This window comes from Oryza glaberrima, chromosome 3, assembly GCF_000147395.1.
Source record: "Oryza glaberrima chromosome 3, OglaRS2, whole genome shotgun sequence".
Classification (NCBI taxonomy): Eukaryota; Viridiplantae; Streptophyta; class Magnoliopsida; order Poales; family Poaceae; genus Oryza; species Oryza glaberrima.
Window position 1 is genome coordinate 29,073,381 of NC_068328.1, and position 22,058 is coordinate 29,095,438.

Consider the following 22,058-nt stretch of genomic DNA (forward strand, 5'->3'; position numbering starts at 1 on the left):
GGCGGCAGGGAGCGCGGGAGTTGGAGTTGCTTCAGTCCTTCGTTCTCGGCCAGCTTCACCACAGCGCCGCAGCGGGACGACGACGAGAGCAGTGGCGGTGGGGTGCGAGACAACCACAGCGAGCGGCGGCAGCGGCTGGGAGCGCAGGAGCTGGAGTCTCTCTTTTCCCTCCCCTAATCCACCGATCGCTGTCGCTGCCAACAAATCCATGGCCGCCCCATCTCCCCCCGCCATGAAATCCAAACCGGACCACCACCTCCTGATGACGTGAAACCGATGGTGGCAGTTGTGCCGACTCCCACCGTTCATGGAGATCCTCAAGTCGTCACTGCCATTGCCCTTCTACCCGTTGCGGGAATACGAGCTAGTGACGATGCTCTTGTGACTGTGCGCGACAGTCCTCCTCCTCGCCTGCTCCGTCGCCCCCACACTCCCACTTTCGACTCTACTGCCACTCCCCTCATCGGCCACCTCCTCACCCCTCACCAGTGTCCCCACTGCGCCTGACCACCGCCGCCGCCATCACCATCAACCACCGGGCCCGTTTTCTCTTCTATCATCGGCGAGATCCCGCTCCCGTTCCCACTCGCTCCATGCCGCCGACTCCCTCCAGCCAGGAATCCGAGACTACCCAGGCCCGGACCGCACACCATGGTTGGCGGACAACAACACGGGCATGATGGTGATGGTCTTGAACGCGTGGCGGCGGCGGTAGAGTCCGTGAGGGAGCCGCTTGACCCGCCGACCGAGGAGGACGGGTGTTCCGGCTGGTGCAGTTTGCCAGAGGCGCGTCGGAGATCCCGCCGCGCGGAGACGCGTCGCTGCAGACCTGCGGCTCGAAGGAAGAGAGATAAGGGAGAGAGAGGAGAGGAGGAAAAAGGGTTGGAGAGGGAGGATGACATGTGGACCCCACATGTCTGTGGGTCCCACAATATATTTTTGTGTGCGAATGACAGATGGGTCCCACGTGAAAGTTAAGACCATTAGCTGTGCTTAGAAGAAGCCACGTCATCGATTTCTTTTCTCACCATAAGATTATTATTGATGACACAGATTGCCATCTCATCACCTTGCCCCTATCCATTTCCTCTCCTTTCCGTTTCCGCTTGAGAAATTACATGGAAAAATAACACAATTAATTAGGCCACAATGAGCTTTAACGAGTCTCTTAGCATCCCTTCATGAGCCTCTTAACATCCCTTCAGCATTTATAACAGATCACAAATACCTTCCACCATCCTCTAAACTCATGATTACAAAGTAAATATGCAACATTTTGTTAGGATTAAATAACTAGATGACTATTTCTTTTGCAGAATAACGAAGACGCTGCAATTCAGTTCGTAATGTTGCATGCCCTATTTTATTTTTCGACTATATTGGTTCGGTTGAAGTTTTACTTACAAGTGTTTGCTCAATATTTTGTAAGTATCAACCATTATATCATTCTCTCTCTTTTAATATGGTATTTTCATTTCTCTAAAGTATTGATACAAAATCCTGCAGCAATGTGCAGGGTTTCAACTAGTATTTTTTTAATTCTAATGCCACATAAGCGCGACGAAGACCGAGTCAACACCGCCACCTCGGCACCACATCAGCAAAACCGCCCTCCAAAACCGTCGAGGGAGTCAAATTGCACTGGTTTCAATAGTTCGGGGAGTCATCCTATCCGGTTTTCTGGTTGAGGGGTACGAAATAGATTCGGCCTACAATTAAGGGAGTCAAATTGGACTTTTTCCAAGTATTTTCTACATCTAAGTACAGGTGCTATGCATCTAGATGTATATGCATGTAGTTTAAGGCTGTGTTCGGCAGCCTTAGTTTTAACCTCCTCTTCCTCATGTTTTGCGCGCACGTTTTTTTAACGGTAACGATGTATGTTTTTCAAAAAGTTTAATACAGAAGTTGCTTTAAAAAATCATATTAATCTATTTTTTTAAAAAAATAGTAAATAATTAATTAATTATAAGAAAATGCATCGCTTTGTTTTGCGTGTGTCCCAAACACAGCCTAAATAGCTATATAAAAATTTCATAAAGTACATTGCGATAATACAAGACATCACACAAATATGCAAATCTAAATTCGATCAACAAGTGAAGAAACAAATATAACAAATTTTATTTACACTCTAAGGTACTATATACCACTTGATTTTATTATCTTTGTTTCACTGGTTGTAAATCAAAATTAGTCAACCGTATTTATCAGTACACTTATATGATGTTATAAAATTTTAATTGTTTTTCCTAAGTCATATTCAGATAATACTAGGTATCATAACATCTACTCCCGTCCAAAGAGAAACGGGATCTTCTGCGTTTCAGCGTTTCCCACTATGGAGTTTGGACACGGACCAAACAATTTCCTCTCTTTTTCTTTTTTGCCATGTCGACGAGTTGATCGGGTAGGCTTGGGTTGACCGCCATTTTTAGCTTCTAAAGGAGTAGTTTGCTCCTCCTACTGCCGTGATCCCAAATCCTAAAATCCTCTTCTTCCTTTTTTTTTTTTTAACGTTCAGCTTACGTGCACGGTCGCTCTCAAATATGTCACTCACCGATCGATCAATCGATCTCTCAAACATGGATTAGGCCGACACGGTTTCCCGCGCCGACGTGTCGTCCGGTGATCCTAATCCACACGCGACGAACAGAGCGAACCCAACTGAAAAACGTCTTGACCACCTAGCTCCCTACACGTGCCGGCCGTGTGCGTACTCGTACGAACTAAACCAGAAAAAACCGTCAAAACTGTATCGAAATTCGATTGGAGTATTGGATTCCCACTCCTCTCTCTATCTATATCTATACCTATAATAATTTAAAAAATAAGTAAGGATTCCGTAAAAATTTTTTATCCATCGTTTTTTTCTTCCGTAACGCCGTTTTTTTCCGGTTTTTTCACGCCGTTTTTTCCTTTTTTTTTTCGTCCGATTGGTTTTTTCTCCGGTTTTTTCCGTCCGAATTTTTTTTCCTCGCGCGGGTTTTTTTGGGCCCGGTTCTTTTCGCCCGGTTTTTTTTCTGGTCGCGATTTTTTTTGTCGCGTTTTTTTTGGCCCGTTTTTTTCCAGTTTCCGATTTTTTCTTAGTGGGTCACAATTTTTTTTTGTTGCGGTTGTTTTGTGGGCCTGGTTTTTTCCAACCGTTGTTTCGATCAGTTTTTTCTTGGTGCACACGGAATGATTGAATCCCAAATAGAGTTACCTAATCTTTGTCTTTAACTATTATAAAAATTTGAAGATGATTCCATACTCTCCTTATTTTTATCCGTCATCTGTGTTAGACACGTATAAAACCAAATTGGACAAAAAAACAACCAACTGGCAACACAACTAAAAAACCAGATCGAACCAAAAAAAATCGTCCACCGGCGACCTGGACAAAAACTACCAGATCGGACCGGAAAAAACTCAGCGACCTAGATCGTAGCAGAAAAATCATGTGTATTATTAAAAGAACATATCAACCATGTGTATTATTAGAAGAAAAACCAGATCAGATGGAAAAAATGAGCGACTCAGATAAGACTTGAAAAAACCATGTGTATTATTAAAAAACCAGATTGGGCAAAAATAACTCGGCAAAAACCATGTGTATTATTAGAAGAAAAAACAGATCGGACCGGGAAAAAAGAGCAACCCAGATTAGACCCGGAGGTCGCCGTTGTCAGTCGCATTTTGCTGTTCTGGTTTTGTTCGTTGCCAATATCCACCATCAATAGATGAGTCCAATTATGGGACACATCCTACCACAGTCCTCTCCACCGTTTGATCGTCAGACCAACTACGCCCATCTTGAGTATTATTATTATGAGAACATGAGTATATCAATGTGTAATGGTGGTTTTTATCCATCCTAATTATCATTAAAATTTCTAATCAATACTTACCCTAAGCCTAAGAAATAATTTATTCGTAGCGAAGCACAGGCATTTTGCTAGTGAGAGAAAAATAACGAGGAGAAATTCTATTAAAGCAAGCACGCTAAGTAATATGACTGATCAAGGTAACCGAACAGGATCATATATATTTTAATAGTATAAATCTGCACAGACTATTTATTTGTTATAATTGGCTGTAGCTCGTTTTGGAGCAAGGCAACATATGTTATGCACACAGGCCCTCACGTGTACACACGTGCACACCAACTAAAAAATATCACCAAAAAATATAGAAAAAATCATACACATACTTTCAATTGTATTACACCTAGGGTTAAAATCTTAACGTCAAATTTATTATATTTTAGCCGTAACAAAAAAAAACAAAAAATCTGACAGCTTTAAGGTTGCAATTTTGTTAGAATTTTATCTTTTTTGTTATTCTCTATGTAGAATGAATTTGAAGATGCGGCTTTGCACGTAGATGTAATACTATTGAAAGTACACGTATGAATTTTTCTAGAATTTTTTGTGATACTTTTTTAGTTGGTGTACACGGTATGTACACGTGTGTGCATATGACACGCTCCCTTGGAGCAAAGGCCAGGATGTTATATTTTATTATTAAAAAAATATGTTCTCTTTGATACAGCTCCGAATTTAAGATTTTATGAAGCGATTTGAAGATATATCAAACGGGACGGTAGTATCAGAAGATGTCTCGTCCCAACTTAGATCGGAGGGAGTATAGGTCCCCGCACCGGCCAAGTTGCCGGGGGAGTCGACCGGTGCCACGCCTCCGTTGGAATCAACCGCACGCAGACGCAGCGACGCACGGCTGCTCCGCTGCTCGCGTCGCGGAGGCAAATACAAGGGGGGAAACCGTACTGGGGCTCGCGTGAAGCGGTGAAGGTCGGTCACCACCGGCAAGGCAACCCGTGTCTCGCTAAAAAAAAGCCATCATTTCGCGGGTTTCGGTGGAGGAGGGGCGCACGGGCACACGGCGGCTTCCCAGTGCGCAGCCAGGTGGTTGGCCCGCCCGGCCACCGGCACCGCTGGTCTTGGGACTCTCTTGGTGGAGTGGAGGTCTGCAGCTGCTACACTACCCACTACACACGCAATTTAGTACGCAGTGGCTGCTGCCTCTGCCACACTGCCGCTGCCTCCTCTGCTCCAGCTCGCGCACTCACTATACTCTACTACTCGTACACGGATCGATATGATCTGCGTAATGACGCAGTGATGGGGTTTCAGGCGAGCAAAGATGTCACGCAGACGCAGTGCCAGTCATGGCACAGCACACAAACAGTAGTTTATCAGTCTCAAAATAAATTTATTTTTACACATCCCACATATATTTATATAAAAAATACTTTTATTTCATTAAATCACAATACAATTGTTTTTCTATTTAACTATTTCTAATAAATTTATCCTTAATTTTCACAAACTCCGATACAGTAATTGTTTAAAGATTAAATTTATTTTTAGATGAATGAGAGAGACCAACAACATCATCTTTTTGTTTATACAAAACATTAAAATTTTAACCTTTAATCTGGAGTTCACTTTGGGATTTTTTTTCATCGTAGTTTATTTTTCAACCTTTGTTTTTGAATCGTTAAGAACACACATATAAAAGTTGTATTCATAAATTATTTTCCATTTACAAATACTCTATATCGTTTTGCTTTTCCCTCCAATATACTAAACAATGGGCTGCAAAAATGTTTTCTTGTGGGCCGAGGGAGTATAAGCTACTATGATAGCGTGCTGTTGTAGCACTGTATTAATACATAGAGTTTGTCTAAATTTATAATATTAAGATGTGTCACATCCATATAACATATCTTTTATATTTTAGAACACACCGACCAAGAATGAGGTGATGATTTGGTCCATCTAAGACCATAAAACAAAACACGTGAGACCATCTCGGTTTCTTGCATCCTTTTCCCGTGTCTCGTACTACTCTCGTGTGGCAAAATTTTGTCTTAGTTCTTGAAACGTCACACACGCTGATGGCATTGGCACCCCTCCTGCTTCTGACTTGTTAAATCACCGGCCTAACACACCAGTACACCACCAATCTCAGCTTGTACAAGGCTCAACTCCTTTTTTTTTATCAAGTCAGATTTAAGTTCAACTCATGTGGACTAAAATGTGAGAGAGCATGGCACAGCTTTGGTCAAGAGGCGTTGCACCCAACACAAAACCAAGGCTTGGGAGAGGCTGAGGAAGTGGCAAACCGGCAGCTGTGACGACGAGGCCTCCAATGCTCACTGCTCCCAACCTCCAACCACACCATGCCAAAGCCCCAAACCCCAAACACAAGGTCAAGTTTTTCTCCTCCCAAAAAAAACTAAAAAAATCTTTTATTAACATGTAAACAAAAATAGGAAATTATAAATTTACCACTGTATTAAATCGTTATTGTAAAATTAACACTAAAAAATTACAAAAATACTAATAGAACTGTCATTCGAATGGTATTCTTACGAAATTGAAAAAACCGGTGGCAAATTTACAAATACCCCTTACAAAAAATATTACTGTAAAAGTCAGAGAGAAAAAACACACATACACACACACACCATTTCCTTCCTCAAGCAAGTTTCTTTTCATGTACAATAAATAAACAAAAAGGTTAGTGTAAAAGTCAGAGAAAAAAAAATCACATAAAGACACAGAATTTCTTTCCTCCCCCTCCCTCTCCGGAGTCTCCTCCCCCCCTTGTGACTCTGAAGCTGCCTCTCATCTCCTCTCCAATCTCCATCCACATCGCATCCATCATAAATCCCCCACACCCTTCTCCCCAACCAAGCACCTACCACCATTCCCAATCTCCCTCTTCCAATCGCCATATGCAAGAGCCCCAAATCCGCTATTGCATTTGTTTCATTTCATCGGCTGCCGCTCCTGAGAAACAGCAATCTGGATAGGATAGGTGGTCGCCTGTATTTAGATCCGGACTTTTGCTAGTGGGGGGAGAGAGGATTTAGGTGAACGAGCATCTTGATTTTGACCAATCTTTGGCTGTCTCACTGATTGACCCTCCTCCTGTGTGCTTGGTTCTTTAAATCCCGCGTGGTGGGTGTGGGGAAGAGGAGAGGAGGGAGGCAAAGGCACGAGCAAGAACAGCTGCTTCCGTCTTCTTGCTTGCTGGTATTCAAAAGGTGAGCTGTTGTTCTTGCCATGTTCTTTATCAGAGATTTTTGATGTATGTGGGAGCAGATTCTTGAGCTCCTTGAAGTGACCATGGGTTTGGGTTTCTTGGATGTTTATGTGGATGAGGTTGTTGGGTTGCTGGTGTGTGTGTGGCAGGCTCGCGGTCCTTCAGCTTGGGCTGGATGTTTCTTTTCATGGATTTCGCAAGAAATCCCAACATTAGGACAGGTTTATTTGCGGATTGCGTCCTCCAAAAATCGAATCTTTGCTTTGATAATATCGTGTTCGAGGCATATATTAAGCGGCTTTGGTTTTCGCGCTGTTGGCTGATTGGGGAACTCGCCTGTTTTAGGCAGTTTCAAGCAAACTCTGTTACCACATCCTCTTTGGATTATCATTCCTTGGTTATATAGCTTTCTCCTAATACGGTATTTGTGTTCCTTGATTGTTTAGCAATGAGTTTTGAGGTGGTCTGCTAGTTGCCTTATGGAAAATATTGTATTTTTGCCTGTTTTATTAGGATGCTTTGGCCTTGATTTGTGCTGTTTCTTGGGACTGCTAATGTAGCCACGCACAACCTTTTTTCGTTTTGCAGTAGTTGGTTTCCTTTTAAGAAAGTTGTCTTTGTTAGCTGTTTGCCTCACATGCCTTGATTAAATTCTAAAATACTGTACACAATTCCTAGGATTTTTTTCCCCTGTATGCATCTTGACTCTTTTTTTCCTTTCAAGATGAATTGTTTTCTTCAATCAAGAAGAGTAAATGGATACATTGTAGTGTTTTTATCAGTATATTTGTCTTTAGATCAAGAAGTGTACTTATTTCTTGTTAATACCTTAATGTAGGAACTATCAAGGTGTTGAGTGGAGATATTGGGGGCAAAGTTTGGATTTTGGAGGTTATTGTTTGCTTTCCATTGGCTAAAAATGTTGAGGCAGAGCTCTAGTAGGAATCACAGGTCCAAAGGTCTGAAGCTGAAGAAGGCTCTTCAGATAACCCTCTTGGTTCTGGTTTCTGTTTGGTTGATATACCAAGTCAAGCATTCATACGAGAAGAAGGCATATCATGAAAATGAGCCCAATGACCTGCATAAAGATGATGATCAAAACCAGGGTGAGATCAGATTAGGCAGGAAGGACCTGCCTACTAAGCTGGAGGCTGACTCATCAACGCTGGATGAACGGATTGAGGATGAAGAGAATGAAGAGATGGAGCAAGAAATGAAGCACGATGAGAATGATGAAGACCCCATTGATGAACCTGACCTGGACAAAGATGATGATCTTCCTGAGCCTGGCGAGCACTCTGCTGATAAGGATGAAAGATCTGAGGATGTGGGTGTGTTTGAGGATGAAGAGCGGAAGGAGCGGTCTCAGGAGGATCAAGAGAAGACCTTTCATGGGGATAATGTATCAAGTGCTGTCAGTCATGACCCTCCGTCAGCAGAGCAAGATGAGCTGCTTCGTCGTGCCCAAGACAAAATATTATATGTGGATGATGCTTCGACAGCAGTGCCTCATGACAACCAGGAAGCTGAACGCAGGGAGGAGGAAGCTCGCAAGGCTAGGGAGATGACTTTCAGAGGCGATGATGTGTCAAGTTCCGTATATCATGATGCCCAAGTGACAAAACCTCTCCCAGAGGAGCAATTGAAGAGCATGGATAGCATATTTGAAGGCACCACAAATTTATCAAACGGAATAACATTTCGAGGCCCAGGAGTGAATGAATCAACTGCTGCTAGGGAGCTTGGGGCTATTCCAGCTGATGCATCTTCCCATCCAAACACTAGAACTGTTTCAGAAAGCAATACCGATACAGCTCCGGTAAATTTGGATGGCAACCATACTGGATCAGATCAAGCTAATTCGACCTCTTTGAAAGGTCAACAAGAGCAGCAAGCAAATTCAACGGCTGTGTTGAACAACCAGATAAAACTCTTCATTGACCTCACATCAGCTGCTGAGTTGAATTATCCACCAAATGGGACCCTGGCTTCGGCTTCAACTGATGCTGAAAATGCCACTTCTGTAGATAGAGGCCATGATGGTAATACTGGCCATGATGGTAATACCGGAACCAATAAGGCTGAGGAAGGAGATACAGGCAAAGACTTAGATTTATCGACAAAAATCATGAACAAGGCCATTAGTGAAGATGAAGTTGTTCTTGAATGATAAGGAGATCTCTCAGGTTAGCTTCTGGTGTAACCTGTAAGTCTGTAGGACCTTAAGAGAAGGAGAAGAAACTAGTCTTCTCTTTCTCAGTAGACTTGGAGATGCAATACAAGTAAACTATCTCTATTGCCCCCCTTTTTGTATAAATTTGATAGAGATATGCTATGTATTGCCTAGCACATCATGCTCTGGGTTGAGTGATGCGCAAAAGGGCTTGTTATGGAAGTAATATATAGCCATTCAGCAGCTCTGAAGCTTTGCTGCTGCAATGATATTTCAACTTGTCTATAGTTCTGTGCTTTATGTCTACAACTTTTTTCTTGTGATATTTGCAAAGTTGTATACTGGCCCTGTTGCTGTTTATTTTTAGAGCCTACCTGTTGGCAGTTAACAAATATACTCCATACATAAGTAAAGGAGTATTGAAAGTGGAAAGATCAACTATGGTGCAGATGGCAGACTCTGCCCATCTTCAGATATTGAAGACTCACTGGACTTGTAGAAAGTAGTACCAAAATGTGTAGGTACCTAAATTACTGGTGCATTCACTGCAGTTGTTCATCCTTTTTCTTTTTCTCTTTTGCTTTTAAAAAATGAAGTGTATTACTTTCTACACAGCCAATGGCATCGTGCCATCTGACTGAGCAACTCAGAATGCCAGCTCAATCCAACTTGGTTGATGCTATGCTGGGCCTGTAATCTCATTCACTGGTTGTGCTATTTACCTGAAATATATTCAGCTTTTTCATACCTTTCCTAACCTTGTCTTTACAGAGGAGAAAAATGCGTTGTCTTTTATCTTAAAGAACGCGAGGTTGGTTTGTAAATTATGTGCGCGCGCAGCATCCTTTTTGACAATACTTGACAATACACCACGCTAGAACGTACACGTATGTAGCGCTCCCGGTATGGCCCATGGCCGTATGGAACACTGAGCATGTCCTGTGTGATCCTGCCTAACAACAAAAGACTCCAAACTGTAAGACAATATTTAAGGCCGGGGCTCCTGGACGTTGCGGTCAAACAACTTGAACCGCTCCTGGTTTTCAATTCAGAGATTTGAATACTGCAGCAGCGTACAGTTTCTCTCTAAACGACCAGCAACGCCGGAGGCTGGAAGTTACTAGTACGTATTACACTTCACTATAATATGACGGCAGGAAATATCAAGTGCGGTAGGTGCAATCACGAGTGAATTTAAGCTGCAGCAATTGCAATCACAATCACAAATTCTGACAGTACCTAAAAAATGCAACAATTGTATATTGACAGAAGGAATGGGCTGGCATATTTACACTGTTCCATACAATAACCATTTGCAGGCTAGCTTAGCCAGGAGCAAGCACAAGAATGAATGGGCATAGCTGCGATTTCTCCCTAGAGAAACTAAATTGCAGGTTAGCCAGGAGCTAACGCATGCATGACAAAAAGACCAGAAGACTCTTACAAGACCAAGAGATAGGGTTTGCAGGTTAGCCAGGAGCTAACACATGCATATGCCATGAAAACTGGAATACACTACGATACTTTGTCGGACGTGCGCTTGCAGGTTAGCGAGGCGCTAACGCGGTGCATATGTGCACTTCACGACCTTATTTCTTTTCTCGTTTAAATTTGGGGGAGGTGAGGTCAATTAGGTGTTGACCTGGATTTCCCCCAGAGAGTATGGACAGTCTGATGGGTTCTTCACTTCTCGCAGAAGTCGAGGAACCCCATGTACTCATGGTTGTTGATCATGCTGATGCTCTTCTGGGTTCCAACAACACCTGAATTTACGAGGAAACAAATGTTAGGAAAGCTGAGAAGAACAGGCAGTACAGACATACATATAGATAAAGGCAAAGCGATGGGCCTATAAAGGCTAATCAAGGAACGGCTTTTGCAGGCCAAACTGGTTTGAACCTGTCAATACTAAAGTGTATTCTGTTTAGATGTTTCTAAGGAAAACGTAGGATCCATGGTAAATGATTTTGTTGGCTGAATTTCAATTAGACTGCATAGCACTTAGTGGTTTGTTATCTAAAAAGGACATTCAGTCAATGTGTTCTGGCCATTACCCATTGTAAGAGCACTCGCGAAGATGACAGAGGATAGGATGAAGACAATCAGAGATGCTCGCTTGAGCACGTGCACGAGTTTCCGGACCAAGGACTGGCCCCAGAATCCAGCCAATATGGAAATGCAGATCAAGTAGACAGCTGCAGGAACAAACAGTTCACATCATTATTGAACGGTTACTTTGGAAATGCTATTTCTAAACAGATATTAGCATCCAGGAATTACCAAAAGGGATTGGGAATCTGTTCAGGAAGTAGAACTCCACTACGGATAGGGATGAGGAGAACATCATAACGAATGTTGCTGTTGCACTTGCAACCTGACAAATAAATGACAATCCCACAAACAATGAAATAAATGACAAAACAGGAAAAAAGGGGCAAAGAACGCCGAAAATCACATAACATAAATGATTATAAATCACAACATTCTTCTGCATATGAAGAACAAGGCACCGTTTCCTTAGATTTAACTAGTTACATGGGATTCATATCAAATACTGCTATGTTTCTTTTCTGAATGATAATCGAAAGCTTAGGTCCTGCCAATAATAGGGGCACAGTGTAGATGATTGAGGACCAGGCCAGCCAATGCACAATTTAAATAGTTTCAAATATCAGGACACTTTCAAACAATATTTTATCAACCATGCAATTTGGATTATTATTTTTTTCCTTTTTTGCATCGGATGCCTGTTTTGTCGGGGAAAGATAAAGCAGACATGCCTCCATCATAAATATCCTTTACTAATGTTATGGGAGTCATTAGTCACAGAAATATTCATGGAATGCCTTATTATTTGAAAATTAGTCAGTTTTAGAACTCATAAATGTATAAATCCGTACAGAAATCTTAAACCAGTACAGTGTACCTAATGCTTATCTAGCCTGAAATCAACGTCATAGAATATACTATTGCAAATGAACCTGTCTATATGCAGTTAACTAAAGGTTTCTGACAATCATATAATGATACATAAATAGCTAGTTGGACTCCCTCCTCATGTACACCCTCATGCAAACAGATATATACTAGATAAAGTTAGTAACAAAGTTCTAACAAGCCACTTCAATCCAAAAGTGTCTATGTGCATTTATCAAGGCTACCTAAAGAATTAAAAATGAATATATATGTACGAAGTAACATATATCACAACATACAGTTTTGTCCAGACGGCCAAAATATTTGGCATTACTTGCACATACTGGATGCTGAACTATTTATTTGGCATTCCATAAGCTTTCAATAGTATGAGCAAATTGCGGGAATAGAAGTTGCTCATAATTGCCATTTTGAATTATATATTGCAAGCATATGGTTCTGATGCTAACAGGTTTCATTCAGTATATGCATTTGAAGTGCTGAAAGAATACCGAGTCCAAGTTGTATTGGGATTTTTTTTTTCACCTTTTGTAAGGACGTGTGCACACTTATAGAAGCTACATAGACAATGACAAGACCCGTTCTTATCTCTTCACTGGTCTTGCCTAGATGCAAATGCGTTACAATGATCTATACTAGGATTAGGATGCAGCACGTGGAGCCATGAACCCCCCTCCCCCCCCCCCAATGCTTATTTGGCATACTTATCAGCATGGTACCCCACTCATGCTCATTTTACTTGTTATCCCTCTTGGGAAGGCTAAGCCACGTTCTCTCATGAGTTGCACGTCAGAAACAAGACACTAGCTTAAACACAATCAAATGAAAATTAATTTTCTTAAGTATGATGATCTGAATAACGTTTGAAACTGAACCGCAAGAAATGAAAATAATATAAAATACCTGAGGGATGCACCCAAGCTCAAGGAGAAGTGGACCAAGGATGAACCCACCCCCGGATCCAAGAAGGCCACCAACAGTACCACCAAGCAAACCACAGAAGGCACAGAAGATGAGCTGTGCAGGTGACCACTCAATAGAGGCCTCACAGACACACTCCCAGTTCCCATCCATGCGTCGAGCACGGCTCTCTCTGCACAGCTGTACGGCCTCCCACAGGAATACACTTAATGCAACCGGGACCTGAGTTGATAAATAAACTGGTTAGATATTATCATCTTTCAGTGTGCAAGTGAATGAAAAGTGTAGGCAGAGTGAAGTTTTGAGCTGCTCAAAAAATGGTGGATGGACAAACTAAGCTTAGTAGATCCATGGCGATAATATTTCATAGAATAGAAACACCGCACGAGCTCAAGGTTACTGTGACAACTTGGGACCCAGGAGAATTTAATTGTGGTAGTGAAAAACAGTCAAGCGGATCAAGTGTCACAAGGCAGAATGATGTCTTACCTGAAGAATGTTGATCACCCAGTAGAAAGTGCTGCATGATTGTGAGTTATTCTGCAGGGGGAAAACATTTAGCAGTTAGTGACAAATTCCAGACCAAAAAAAGAAAGCCAGCAAAAGCTCTATGTGTAAAGGCTGAATCGACACTATAAGAGCAGTGATGGAGGGACCACGTCAGCACACTGAGCCACAAGGCAATAATAACCACTGACAAACAGACTCACACTTGCACATGTGCGCAAGAATTATTGAACCATGAGACCATGAACAATCATTTGTTATTTACTCAATGTGCATTGCTTGTGCTTACTGGATAAACATTGTGTGTCTATCAGTGTTATGAGGAAGGACATTTTGAAATAGACTAGATTGAAAGTGCAAAACTATTCTTGAGTTGAATGTAAAAAAGGATACCTTGAAGATTTGCAGCACCAAGAAAGACGACCATACAGTCATGAGAACTAGGATATTCTTCCACCTCAAATTGAACAAGAAAGTCTCCTGGAATTAAAAATAACATCGAATCAGTGAGCACAGGGCATAGGACAAACTGTACTTTGTTTTATATTGCTTTCTTGCATGTTCATAGTATCTACCAACGCCACCCTAAACCAATCATAGCAATCATTGAACAAGCTTAATTAGTGCCCCTAAGCCAATCAAAGCATACTATATGATCAAGATCGTAGGCAGTGCTATTGCTTAGTAGATCATGAATCGTACTGGCAGCTTGGCAAGATATTTGTGGCTTACCAGAGCAGATTTCTCCTTGGGCTGAGGCTGGCATAGGAGGGGCTCTTCACAACTCGGGTCAATAACCACTGCAGAAATTGGATCATAACATGTTTAATATATATATATGACTTTCTGACGCTGTACAAGCTGCTTGGGGCTGTTTCGTACCATCCCTTGCGGCACAGGACGACTTCGATTCCTCTTCTCGCTCCCGCGTCTCCATCTGCAATGGAATAATTCCCCCCAAGAACAAAAAGAAAAAAAAAAGAGATTATCAGGACACAGTAATTAGAAAGCGAACCCAACCAACAAACCAAACAAGACAGATGGCGACCAAAACTAACCTGGATCCTCGTCTCATCCTTCCACATGAGAATTCCCTTGTAAAATGACCGCGAGGAAGTCCCTGCAATCGATCAAGCGCACCAAACACACATCAATCTCAGCGATCTCACAGGGCACGCAAAGGACAGCGCCACAAAAGCGCCAGATCGTGCTTAACAACACATTTGTTAGCTGTACAAACCTATGAAGAGGATTATGATGAGGACGGTGATGAGCCAGTAGGGGAAGATGACGCTGAGCTCGACTCCGATTGTGATCCCGAGCATGAGCATGGGCTGGAAGAGCAGCGCGAGCTTGTAGTCGATAACCGGCGCCTCCTTGGTCGGATGCGACACCTGCAGGTTGTACCAAACCGACGACGCCGACGCCCCCATGATCATGCCTGCGCCGAATTCAAAACCAACTTTCAGAAAAAAAAAAAAAAACGAGCCATGTCACCGGTGGAAGGCGAGGCAGGCAGAGCGGCGGGCTTACACTTGGAGAGCGCGGCGGCGGACTTGGTGTCGAAGCCGACGAGGAGGTTGAGCATGGGCACGAATATCCCGCCGCCGCCGACGCCGCCGACGGTGCCGAACGCCGAGCCGAGGAACCCGACGACGGTGGCCACCACCACCCGCCAGTTGAACGCGAGGTCCTGCAACCCCACAGGAGGTCAGCACGCCGAAAGCGCAACCATCACGCGCACGCGCGCACGAGAGAAGCTCGCTCGCTCGCTAGCGGCTTACCGGCCAGACGCGCGCCGACCGCGAGGAGAGGCGGAGGCCGCCATTGGCGTCACCGGCGCGCGGCTCGGCGGCGGGGATGACGAAGCAGGCGAGCACCGCGGCGCACGCCGCCCCCGCCGCCACGTATGCGAGGAACCCCCGCGTGCTGCTCCTGTTGAGGCGCCCGTACAAGCCCGCGGCCGCCGCCATATCCAATCCAACCCAAACAAACAAAAAACCCAAAAAAAAAAACACTCAACCACACCAGCGCCGCGGCGGCGGCGGCGGAAAATGCGAGGACGAAGAGGAGAGGAGAGGAGCGGGAGCGAGAGGGTGAGGGGGGAAATGGCGTGCGCCCGCGTCCGCGTCCGCGTCGCGGTTTATATAGGCAGGGAGGAGGGAAAAAGGAAGGGGAGAGGAATCGTGGGAGATGCGATGCGGATGAGATCGGCGCGGCGGGGGAGGGGAGGGGAGGAAGAAGAGGGAGGGAAGGCGTATTCGGTTCGGAATCGCCTTCCTCCCTCCACCGTGGTTTGGCTGGTTGGCCGTGACAGCCCAAAATAACGTGCTGGAAAATTGTACTACTACTACTTCTGGTTCTGGCTGACTTGGCTGCTGCTGCTGATGTTGCCTCTAGTCAATTTCTTCAGACTTTGGGAGGTCCAGCTGGGCAGGTTACAGATCACGTTTTCTTTCTGAAATAGTATCTCATTGTTTGAGAATCGGTAAGCGTATAATTAGGGGGGCGATTATTTTGACAGTAAATTTAGGGAGTAATTAATCAAGGGGATGGAATGTTTGGAAGGGATCCAAGGTGACATTTTCGTGTGCGATTATTAAATTCTCCCTTCGTCCCATAATATAAAAGATTTTGAGTTTTGATTTGTATTGGTTGATTACTCTTCTTATTAAAAAAAATTTGTGCAAATATAAAAAACGAAAAGTTGTGTTTAAAGTACTTTTGATAATAAAAGTAAGTCAAAAAATAATAATTCTAAAAATTTTTGAATAATATGAGTAGTGAAACAGTGAGAAAAAAACTTAAAATCCCTCGTATTATGAGATGGAGGGAGTAGTAAAAAAATTCATGTTTGAAGGGAGAGTTTAAAATTCGAGGAACAAACCAAAGGGCGGTTTGGATGGCTCTGCAACAACATGACAAGACAAAACAACAGAGTAATGCTGCAGCGAAGGCGTTTGGGTGCATCTCGGATGGAACATGAGGAAATTATAAATGTTTTTTCAGGAAAGGGAAGGAGCTGTGCCAGTTTCATTAAGAAGGATAGAAAAGACACATTATCACCTCTCAAAATTGTATAGGCCATGTTAGTTCCCAAAAACTTTTTTTCAAAAACATCACATCAAATCTTTGGACACATGTATGGAGTATTAAATATAGATAAATTTAAAAACTAATTGTACAGTTAGGGAGAAATCACGAGACGAATCTTTTGAGCCTAATTAGCCCATGATTAGTCATAAGTGCTACAGTAACCCACATGTGCTAATGACGGATTAATTAGGCTCAAAAGATTCGTCTCGCAGTTTCCAGACGAGTTATGCAATTAGTTTTTTTCATTCGTGTCCGAAAACCCCTTCCGACATCCGATCAAACGTCCAATGTGATACCCAAAAATTTTCTTTTCGCGAACTAAACAAGCCCTAAATGTATCTAGTCTTTTGATCTAGTCCTCTTATCAGAGAGGGTGTTATAGAAGATTAGAGTCCAATTTGCATAAAAATTACTCTACAAATCATCGTCCCCAAAACATAGTACCCCCACAATAATGAATATTGCAATATTAGCATGTAATACCGGAGTTTGTGGTTGGTGGGAGAGAAGTTGCCACATGGCCTACATATATTTTAAAATAAATTGTCAACAAGATATCGCTATATTAAATTATAGTGTGTACAATTTTTCCAAATAGAACCATTTTTGGAGGTGTTTATCCGGATAAAAATTTCCGTAAAGAGTATTTGTTGTCCTTGTTTTAGGTACCAGTTGATGTACTTTCTTGCCTTGCAAAAATAGTCAAGATCGTTTAAATATGATTGTGTTGATCCCCAAATAATCAAATATATGGCCGAGGCGTAGATCCGCTAAAATATTAAGAAATGAACCTACTTGTACATGGGAATACCTACACCAAACCACCATTTGGTGGCAGGTGAGAAATGGCATTGACCATATATGTTATCAAAATGATAGTCGTGTACGGGACACTAACCCATGATTAATTATTCATTTACTGGACAAATAAGGTGCGAGGCTGTGAGCCGGTGGCCACAGCTACTTATTATTTGCTGGCCAGTGTGATCAGAGAAAGAACCAGCCATGCACGATTCATGAACATTACTGTGTATCATATACTATTGTGTAGGCGCGCGCTATAATTTGTCAGTTTGTTCTTAATTTTATCTTCACCAATCAAGGGTAAAATGGATTTATTTTAAGGTCACAATCACAACTATACGTGCCAGGTTTAACACGAGCGAGGCGACTTCTTGGCTCTGCTTTTTGTTTTTCATTGGGAGATGCTTAGGGTGCAGGGTTTCACATTAAGCAATTTAAATCCTTCGTTAATCGAGAAGAAAAATGCATAGTACTATTTCAAAGAGTACAGGGTGATCCGGGTAGTTCATTTACCACGTTTGGACAAATAAGAAATTAAAAACAGCCTAGAGATCGATGCTTGCGTATTAAAAAAAGACTATGCATTATATATGCAAAGCTAAGCTCCTTTCTGTGAATGAATTCTAGTTCTGAACTTTGTACTACTAAGAATTAAAGATTATTACTTTAAAACTGCTTTACTCATAATTGTTTCATGTTCTAAGTCTAGCTCATGTTTGAAATGGGAATTGTTGCATGTTCTAACTACTTTAAAAAATAGCTCTCCAGTAAGAATTAAAGGGAAATACTTTAAAACCCCCAGTATATTACTTCTTTCAAAGGTTAAAAAGAAATGTAAAATGGAATTGTTGAATGTTCGAAGTCCAACTCATGTTTTGAAGCCAGTTCAATCCCTCTCATTTCAAAATATGTATATATGGATTAAGAAAAAGGACACATTAGGATTAGGTAACCCAAGACAGGGTAGTGGCAGGGAAAAGGCTCTATAGATATATAAATGAACACGCTGCATGCATGAGAGTTGAGAGCTAGCAATAGCTACCAACCTCAACGGCACAAAAGCAAATCAAGCTAGATTAACGCTACATACCACATGTAACTTTTTGTAGGCCACCACTCTATGTCGCTTTTCAGAATAATGGTTAGAACCACCCAAAAAGGAAGAGAAAAAAATTGCGTCGACCTCATGTGACGATGCTGTTTGCCATGTGAACAAAAATGCATTCTCCCCGACAAAAGAAATGCAGTCAAAGTGTCATGCATGTTCAACCGAAAATGCTGACAATGATTGGATCAGCGGTAAAACGCCACTGATCGTGATCATTTTATTTCTTTTCTTTAACAGCATATGCTTGCTAGTTGCAGCTGCTTCGAAGTTTCTCAAAAAAAAAGGAAGAGGTCCATGCTTCAGAAGAAGATAAATACTGAGATCCACTGTTCCTCGTCAAATAGCTGGGTTTACCTTGCCAAGAGGACGGGAGGAGGAGCTATTGGCTTATCCCACCTAGACGTAAGCCTAGTACTCCGGTAAATATTCAGACACTAATATATTTTTTATGGTTCAACTAGGGGTGCAAGTGGGTTTACTCGCGAACCCGCTTATAAATAAAAATAGTGTGTAACCCGCCGGTTTGACTAGCGGGTTAACTATAAATTTGACTTATAGATGGGTTTATATATCGATCTAGTTGTATATTTAGATGCGGCAAGCCGGGCCACGACGCGAAAACCCATAAATTATTATTTATTTAAACTCGTAGATCGGCCCGCTTGCACCCCTAGGTCCAACAGGGTTGTGCGGTACCTAATATGGACCGTTGAACCTCCCCAATGCTTAATCGAACGGATGAAAAAAGGTAGTACTGCGAGGTACCATTGAGACCAATGAGTCGTACCACATCTAGACAAGTACATCCAAGGACAAGAAAGTAATTTCGTATGGGAGTATAGACTGGATCGGCCTGAGTGTTGCGACCGCAAAAATCTGAAACCTAGGTCATCGCTATTGACCGTGCTCGTCCTTCTCCTCATCGCTGCAATACCTTGCTGCCACTACCCTTCCGCACTCCTCGACGGAGTTTTTCTCACCATGGCAGTCCTCGATGCCACAGAGCTCATCGCTCGTATCTTCACCAATATCGCTACCGCCATCCTAGCGGCGCTCTTCTCGCTACAGTGGTACCACGGACCTCATCACCCGTCTCTACGCTGACGAGCCTGTTGGCAAAGTGGACCTTGCCGAGGAGGTGGAAAGATGTTTCCCTTGTAGACACGGCACCAGCGAAGCCCTTGGAGAATGACGATGGGGTTGATGACTGCCAATGCTACCCATTTTGCCCATCACAAACGAACAATTAAATTTAATTTGGTACCTTGAGGTATCACTTGTTAAACCAGAGCAAATCTCAGATAATAATAAGGTCCTTTACCGTTATCATATCTCTGCACTAAGCATAATTATTGCGGTAATGGTAACCAAACATAATAGTACTAGCTCCTTCCATTTCAAAATATAACAAATTTTAGCTCTAAATCTAAACAAAATCTTGTCTAGGTTAATGACTAAAAGTTATTATATTTTGGGACATGAGTTGTAATAGAAGGTTAGCTTTAAGCATATTTTTTTCTCTTTATTTCTAAAAACGGGTAATAAAAGTGTCAGAGTAATGGATAAGGCATACCTCCTATACGAGGGTTTATGGTATTATACGGATACCATATATCAATCAGTATTCTGGAATGTGACTTTGTGATAAAGAAATATGGTGGTACGAAACGAAATTGTCTCCCCGAGTAGAAGGTATCAGAGTTCGACTAGGAGGGGATAAGGTCTCTTTATCACCGGTTCAGTTATGGTGGTTCCCTAAGTTCTACTTGAAGAAGGGGACAGTCTATGCTATAAATACAGGACCCCTGGTTCCATGAGGACAGACCAACACAAGCCGTAGCCACAAGCTAGCTAGATCGAGATATGCCAGAGGAAGATAACAGAAGCCATATTCGTCGAGTAGATCTCGTCAAGTCGTTCTCGGCAAGTCCTAATCGGCGGATTAGGGTACTCAATCTATTCCCCGTGTAATCTTTCTGGTAATGCCATATAAACTGGATTATGGCATTTATGAGGGGCCTAAACTAGTATAAATCCTTGTTTTCGCTTTGCTTGACACAATTTCGTATAACCTTAGCAACGATCGTACCCCGATACTCCCGAATACGTAATTCAGGATGGGAATGGTTAGGATATGGATTGAACCTAAACCGTTTTAAGTGAGTTCGTTGATCCATGGTTTAATAGGGTCGATCCACCATGAGTCCATTATATCAATAGGTTATCCATAGATATCCAAATGGATCGGCTACTCTTATTACGTGTTGGTAAAACTCGGACCCAAAATTTTTAAACTCGCGTTCACACTATAAAAACTTAACGAATTCGGTTGAATTTTGGTGGGATAATTTATTGCACAGAGAAGCAACTTTGTATAAATTTTGAACCCTTTATACAAGTGGGGCCCACGATACATTACTAGGACCCAAAAATTCTAGTTATATGTGTGTAAAACTAGGACCCAAAATTTTTAAACTCGCGTTCACACTATAAAAACTTATCGAATTCAGTTGAATTTTGGTGGGATAATTTATTGCACAGAGAAGCAACTTTGTGTAAATTTTGAGCCTTTTATACATGTGGGGCCCACGATGCGTTGCTAAGACCCAAAAATTCTAGTTACATGTAAAACTCGGACCTAAAATTTTTAAACTCGCGTTCACACTATGAAAACTTGTTAAATTTAGTTGAATTTTGTAGGAATGAATTATTATATACCAAAGCAACTTTATACAAATTTTTGGAACATTTATACATGTGAAGTCATTTTGGGTCGAACCCCTTGAAGCTTAGGTTCTAATGGTTTGATCCGTTTGATCTATTTATATTTTTGGAGCGACCCTACAAGTTCATTAGGACAAATTTACGGATAGGTTTAGTGGATAAATGGATCGACCCTAACTAACCATTCCCATCCTGATACGTAATCGCGGTTTAACCATCAACAAAAAGTGACTGCCAGTTTGCATAATACGACACGTCCCCCTCTCCTGAGTCCTGACATTAGTAACGTGCTGGAATCCTGCTATTCACATGGGACCAAAATACTACTCCCTCCGTATTCTAATGTATTCTAATGTATGACGCTGTTGACTTTTTAACTAACGTTTGACCATTCGTTTTATTTAAATTTTTTTGCAAATATGAAAATATTTATGTCATGCTTAAAGAACATTTGATGATGAATCAAGTCACAATAAAAGAAATAATAATTACATAAATTTTTTAAATAAGACGAATAGTCAAACGTTAAACAAAAAGTCAACGGCGTTATACATTAAAAATATGGAGGTAGTAGGAATGAAAATCAAAGGGTTGGCTAATTGACTATAACTTGTTAGCTAGTAGTACGCATCAATGTACATGTATCACTTATAGCTACTTATTTGCTGCCAAAATGGTCCAGCAGTGCAGGGCATTTATCAATTCACCCAGCAAGCATTATCCATCATCAGT

At 42.1% G+C, this 22,058-nt stretch overlaps 2 protein-coding genes across 2 annotated transcripts; one reads left to right on the plus strand and one right to left on the minus strand.

Moving 5' to 3' along the window:
• The first annotated feature begins 6,582 nt into the window (after window positions 1-6,582).
• Window positions 6,583-9,500, plus strand: LOC127768187 (uncharacterized). Its single transcript, XM_052293725.1, has 2 exons — window positions 6,583-7,057; window positions 7,895-9,500. The coding sequence occupies exon 2, from the start codon at window positions 7,976-7,978 to the stop codon at window positions 9,224-9,226; it is 1,251 nt and encodes a 416-aa protein (XP_052149685.1). The 5' UTR covers window positions 6,583-7,057; window positions 7,895-7,975; the 3' UTR covers window positions 9,227-9,500.
• Window positions 9,501-10,456: 956 nt separating this feature from the next.
• Window positions 10,457-15,897, minus strand: LOC127768186 (sulfite exporter TauE/SafE family protein 4). The gene is made up of 12 exons (XM_052293724.1): window positions 15,379-15,897; window positions 15,128-15,287; window positions 14,835-15,035; window positions 14,653-14,714; window positions 14,477-14,531; window positions 14,327-14,394; window positions 13,988-14,074; window positions 13,577-13,627; window positions 13,070-13,309; window positions 11,510-11,603; window positions 11,284-11,424; window positions 10,457-10,992 (listed from the first exon to the last, which is right to left on the minus strand). Exons 1-12 carry the CDS (start codon window positions 15,565-15,567, stop codon window positions 10,913-10,915), a joined length of 1,428 nt encoding a protein of 475 aa, XP_052149684.1. The 5' UTR covers window positions 15,568-15,897; the 3' UTR covers window positions 10,457-10,912.
• Between the last annotated feature and the right edge of the window lie 6,161 nt (window positions 15,898-22,058).